At 43.2% G+C, this 5,590-nt stretch overlaps 1 protein-coding gene across 1 annotated transcript; it reads left to right on the top strand.

Moving 5' to 3' along the window:
• Positions 1-691: 691 nt before the first annotated feature.
• On the top strand, positions 692-4,687 carry LOC111651755 (keratin, type I cytoskeletal 50 kDa-like). Its single transcript, XM_023401795.2, has 7 exons — positions 692-1,119; positions 1,650-1,732; positions 2,083-2,239; positions 2,611-2,772; positions 3,184-3,309; positions 3,395-3,615; positions 4,525-4,687. Exons 1-7 carry the CDS (start codon positions 736-738, stop codon positions 4,619-4,621), a joined length of 1,230 nt encoding a protein of 409 aa, XP_023257563.1. The 5' UTR covers positions 692-735; the 3' UTR covers positions 4,622-4,687.
• Positions 4,688-5,590: the final 903 nt, after the last annotated feature.

The raw sequence follows: 5,590 nt of genomic DNA, 5'->3' as shown, positions 1-5,590 counted from the left end.
TTAGTTTCATGCTTTATTAAGAAACTATGTTAAATTGAATTGTCCCTATCAAATAAATAAATAAAGAATATAACTAAAAATAAAATAAATACTTCTGGATCTGAATTTCAACACTTTTCCAAACTTGACACAGACGTCTTGTCGCTGTGATCCAGCTGCAGGGTGAAGAGCCTGAATGACGAGCTGCTACAAAGCCTTTCATTGTTTGCACAACAGGAGAGAGAGGGGAGTCAGTATGTAGACCTGCAACACACACACACACACACACACGCACACACACACACACACACACACACACACACACACACACACACACACACACACTCATAAACAACAGGCAGGTCGGGACATGCAGAGAGGAATCCAGAGGAGGGTCGAGGGTTTGAAATGTGTAAATATCTGGAGATTAGATTCCTCAGGTTTACAGAGGAACAGATACACCTGATCAAACGACATCACTGACTCACCTGAGAGACATTCAGATACAGATAACAGAGCAAACACTGATCCTCTGGATGTCACATCATTGTGCAACAGGCCTCCACTTCAAATTCCTGCTGTGTTTGGGCTGTTTGTCATCCCCCTGCCACCTCGGCATGTGGCTCCTACCCTGAGGCGTGTGGTGGGGGCCGGACCCTGAGCCCCTCCCTCACTTTCAGGAGCCATAAAAGGAGCCGAGTCGAATCTTGGCTGCATTCCCTCCTCTCCATCCAGAGCAGGCAAACCTCCTCCACCATGGCCTCCTACTCTCGCTCCACCTTCTCCAGCGGAAACCGGTTCGGGTCCATGAGGGCCCCCAGCGTGTACGGAGGCGCCGGAGGCTCCGGGGTCCGCATCTCCAGCATGAGCGCTCCCAGAAGCTTCTCCTCCGCCGCCACCGGTGCCGCTGCAGGAGGTGGCTTCAACCTGGCCGACGCCGTCGACATCTCCGACAACAAGAAGATGGCCATGCAGAACCTGAACGACCGCCTGGCCTCCTACCTGGACAAGGTGCGCAACCTGGAGAAGGCCAATGCCGAGCTGGAGCTGAAGATCAGACAGTTCCTGGAGAACAAGACCAAACCTGAGGGCCACGACTGCACTGCATTCAAGGTGGTCATCAGCGACCTGCAGGACCAGGTGAGACCAGGTTCTGATTCTGCACATTTTCATGTAGGGTAAGGATTGAGCCACCTGAAACTGAAGATGCTCCGATTGTCTGAAAGCTTTTTGTGAAACGCCCCATGGCATGTGCACAGTGTGATTTGTTGTTAGGTGCAGAATGAATACAGGTGAATACAGGTGCAGCCACACCCCAACACCACCTGCAGCTGCAGCACCCGGCCTCCAGCTCTGGTTTTACATGATTTGCACATGAGAACAGACAAACCACTAAAGCACTGAAGGGAAATTTGACTTTCATTTGTTTATTCTAATCTCTTTTAAATCAGTCGTGTAGCCTCCTCACGAACCTGGTTGCGTTCACCTTCTTTACACTCATGAGAAACAGGAAGTCAAGACAAATTCCAAAATAAATGTTACTTTTAATTTTTCGCATCATTTAAGACAAAGCTGCAGCCTCTCCCTGCTGTCTGTTTGTCTTTGAGTCTCAGCACAAGTTGATCAAATGAAGCTGATCCAGTCTAACTCTGTCCTCCGTCTGTTTTCAGATCTTAGACGCCACCCGCACAAACGGGTCTCTGTACCTGGCCATCGATAACGCCAAACTGGCTGCTGATGACTTCAGGGTCAAGTGAGTAAAAACACTGCACATCCAGCTCAGCTCAGGTTTCACATGTTACGTCATACAGCTGCAGCGTGATGCCATGTTGGAATTCATGTTATTTACTGAGCCGCTTTTTGTGCCACGCCCCAACATCTACTGGTGCAGCCACAAATCGTTATCTTGAAGGAAGAGTTTGACTTACTGAGTTCAGATGTTCAGATTGATACCACTTAATGTCTGTGCAGTAAAAATGAAGCCTCATCCAGTGGCTGGTTAGCTGAGCTTAGCATAAATACTGCAAACAGGGGGAATAGCCAGCGTGGCTTTATGAAGCAGCTGATGTGACTGATGCCCCCACCACTGCTGCTGCTGCACAGGTTTGAGAACGAGCTGGCCATGCGTCAGGGTGTCGAGGGTGACATCGCCGGGCTGAAGAGGGTCCTGGACGAGCTGACTCTGGGAAGATCCGACCTGGAGATGCAGATCGAGGCTCTGAGGGAGGAACTCATCCAGCTCAAGAAGAACCATGAGGAGGTGAGCACGAAACTGCAAACTACCTGTGATTCAAATTAGCTCAGTTCATTATGAAGCATTAAGAATTTCAATCAGTGACGTCTTGAGGATGTAGCTACTTCTTGATTAAAGAAACCTCAGAAAATGTTATTATAAAGGATTTTTTTTATGGTTTTACAAAGTGGAAGAAAATTTTAAGTGACTTTCAAAAGTCCAAAGTCATGTTTTGAAACTGCAGATTTAGATTTGTACAAATGATTTAATTTAAATTGATATTTTTAAAAAAAAAGCAAAACAAGCTGCAGAAAATTGGAATCACGTCCAAATAAACGATTTAAAAAATGTTTTTTCATTCCTTACCTTTTCGTTGATCTGGATGTGTTGTCCTGCAGGACCTGCTGGCTCTGAGGGCTCAGATGAGCGGTCAGGTGAACGTGGAGGTGGACGCCGCTCCTCAGCAGGATCTGTCCGCCATCATGGGCGGTATCAGAGAACACTACGAGAACGTCGCTACCAAGAACCGCAGAGACCTGGACACCTGGTTCCATGCAAAGGTGAGCTTCATAAAGTCTCCTGAATCGGTCTGTGCAAAGCATTTTGGGATCCTCATATCAATGCAACACAATTGTTTCAGTGCTTCATAGTGTTTTCCACAATAAAAGTCCTACTACAGGCCTCATTTTCTCCTTTTGCGTCAAAAATAGGCCTTTTAATGTTGGGTACTTTTCTTCTGGCTTGTGCACAAAGTTAGGGGTCTGATATCAGGTTAAATCTCTATTGGTCAAACGTGAGTATCTGGAAAGTTAAAGAGCAGAATCAACTCAACAAGAGCGTGAGACATAAAAACACAGGTGTGAAATAAAAATGACGAACCATAGAGTATCATCTGCATAGAGGCGGATTTAAAACAGACGCTAACCTCCTCAGACTAACATTTTTTCTTTGTTTCTTTGTTGTTTTTATAGTCTGAGGAGATCAATAAGGAGGTTGCCATGAGCACAGAGTCTCTCCAGTCATCACGCTCTGAGGTCACAGAGGTCAAACGCTCGCTGCAGGGTCTGGAGATCGAGCTGCAGTCACAGCTCAGCATGGTGGGTTTCTACCGTTTCTGGGTCCTTTTTTCAATTTCAACCAACAGTCTGTGAATCTTCTGACACGGTTTCTTCTCCCTGTTAGAAAGCGTCTTTGGAGGGATCCCTCGCCGACACCCAGGGCAGGTATGCTGCCATGCTAGCGGGTTACCAGAGGCAGGTGTCCTCTCTGGAAGACCAGCTGGCTCAGCTGAGAGCTGACCTGGAGCGCCAGGGACACGAGTACCAAATGCTGCTGGACATGAAGACCAGGCTGGAGATGGAGATCACTGAGTACAGGAGGCTGCTGGATGGAGAGCTGTCGAGGTGAGTCCACCAGTCCATACTGGGATGATACTGGGATATATCAAACATGTGATATCAGCTGATCAACATTGTATTGCAGCTACAGAAAAACAACTTGTTAAAATAAGTAACATTAACAGTAATATATAACACTTAGAGGTTCATAGTTATTCTCCTCTAGTGACTCGGTTTTTATGAACATTTTTGCCCAAAGAAAAAGAAAAAATTGATAAAAAATAATAGTGTGACAAAAATAAAAACGCATATAGTTTGTAACACTTAGAGATACTAAATTACAATTCTGTTCAAAATTATATGATAGTAAGAAAATAAAAAATTATGAAAAAATTATGAGACAGTTTAAAAAAGTCAAAATGATCAAAATTGTTATAGAAAATAAAAAAGCTGATTCATGGTCTCATAATTTTGACTCTTCGTGACTGTTTCATCATTTATCATTTTCAACTTTTCATACTTTTTTTTTTGGTAGAATTGAACTTCCATACTTCCACAACTTTTACTAATTAAAATAATATTAAAACCTTTTAAATAGAACTTTAAACAACAGACAAAATAAAGATATTTAAATAATAACACTGCAGATCACAATGAACAATGGACACAACATTATGAAAGACACATTTTAGCCACTTCAAAAGCAATTCGAATTGTTTTTATACTGTGAGCAGAGTTAATAAAGTCCCTTGTGATCTTTGGAAACTGGTAGAAAACCAGTGAAACCAGAGAGAAAAATAATCAGTGAAAGTCAAATGAAACAGACAGTAAATGTTATTTTTGAGAATTAAAATTCAGTAATAAAGGCTTAATATGAAGATAGTGAATGAAAAAGTATTAAAATAATGAAATGTATTGTGTGTGTGTGTGTGTGTGTGTGTGTGTGTGTGTGTGTGTGTGTGTGTGTTCCTGCAGCCCGGCCTCCTCCACTTTGACTCGTAAAGTGCTGATTGTCACCAAAGAGGTGGTGGACGGTGAAGAGGTCAGCTCCAAGACTGAGGAGACTCAGTGAGACGACACACTTGTCACCATGCCGACCGTTCTCAGAGACACTAATAAAACTCTTCTGATGAACTGACACGTGTGTGTGTGTGTTCTCTTTCTTACTGTTATTATATCATTTATATTATATATGTTAATACTGTCAATATGTCAAATAGGACACTGATGTCATCTCTATATTGTATGTATTACATTTTTTTTGAGATAATGAGATATTATCAGGAGAAAGTAATTTTGACTGAACCTCATCCACTAAGTCGCAATAATACTCCTTAGCAACACTCCCTAGCAACACTCCCTAGTAACACTCCTTAGTAACTCGTTAGCTGATGATGCCTGATCTGAAAATTATCTTGGATGAAAAGATTCAGCGAAGGAAACTTTTAAAATACTAAAAATCATAAACAGAGTTTGGTGTCGAGGCCACAGCGTGAAGAACACACACATTCTCACACACTGAGAACAACTGGATTTCATCCAATGTCCTGCAATTACACCTGTGACTGCAGGGGGCGCTACAACACACACACACACACTGTAACAACACACACACACACACACACACACACTGTAACAACACACACACACACACACTGTAACAACACACACTGTAACAACACACACTGTAACAACACACACTGTAACAACACACACACACACACTGTAACAACACACACACACACACACACTGTAACAACACACACTGTAACAACACACACACACACACACTGTAACAACACACACTGTAACAACACACACTGTTACAACACACACTGTAACAACACACACTGTAACAACACACACACACACACACTGTAACAACACACACTGTAACAACACACACTGTTACAACACACACTGTAACAACACACACTGTAACAACACACACTGTAACAACACACACTGTAACAACACACACACACACACTGTAACAACACACACACACACTGTAACAACACACACTGTTACAACACACACT

This window comes from Seriola lalandi, unplaced genomic scaffold (genome assembly GCF_002814215.2).
Source record: "Seriola lalandi dorsalis isolate HSWRI2012SDOR001 ecotype SW California unplaced genomic scaffold, Sedor1 jcf7180002053758, whole genome shotgun sequence".
Taxonomy (NCBI): Eukaryota; Metazoa; Chordata; class Actinopteri; order Carangiformes; family Carangidae; genus Seriola; species Seriola lalandi.
Note: the sequence above shows the minus strand (reverse complement) of the source record. Positions and strands in the feature narration are given on the sequence as shown.

Coding starts and splice junctions, on each gene's coding strand:
- LOC111651755 (XM_023401795.2), top strand. CDS start 736: ATGGCCTCCTACTCTCGCTCCACCTTCTCCAGCGGAAACCGGTTCGGG. Junction 2,773..3,183: donor ACACCTGGTTCCATGCAAAG/GTGAGCTTCATA, acceptor TTGTTTTTATAG/TCTGAGGAGATCAATAAGGA. Junction 3,616..4,524: donor CTGGATGGAGAGCTGTCGAG/GTGAGTCCACCA, acceptor GTGTTCCTGCAG/CCCGGCCTCCTCCACTTTGA.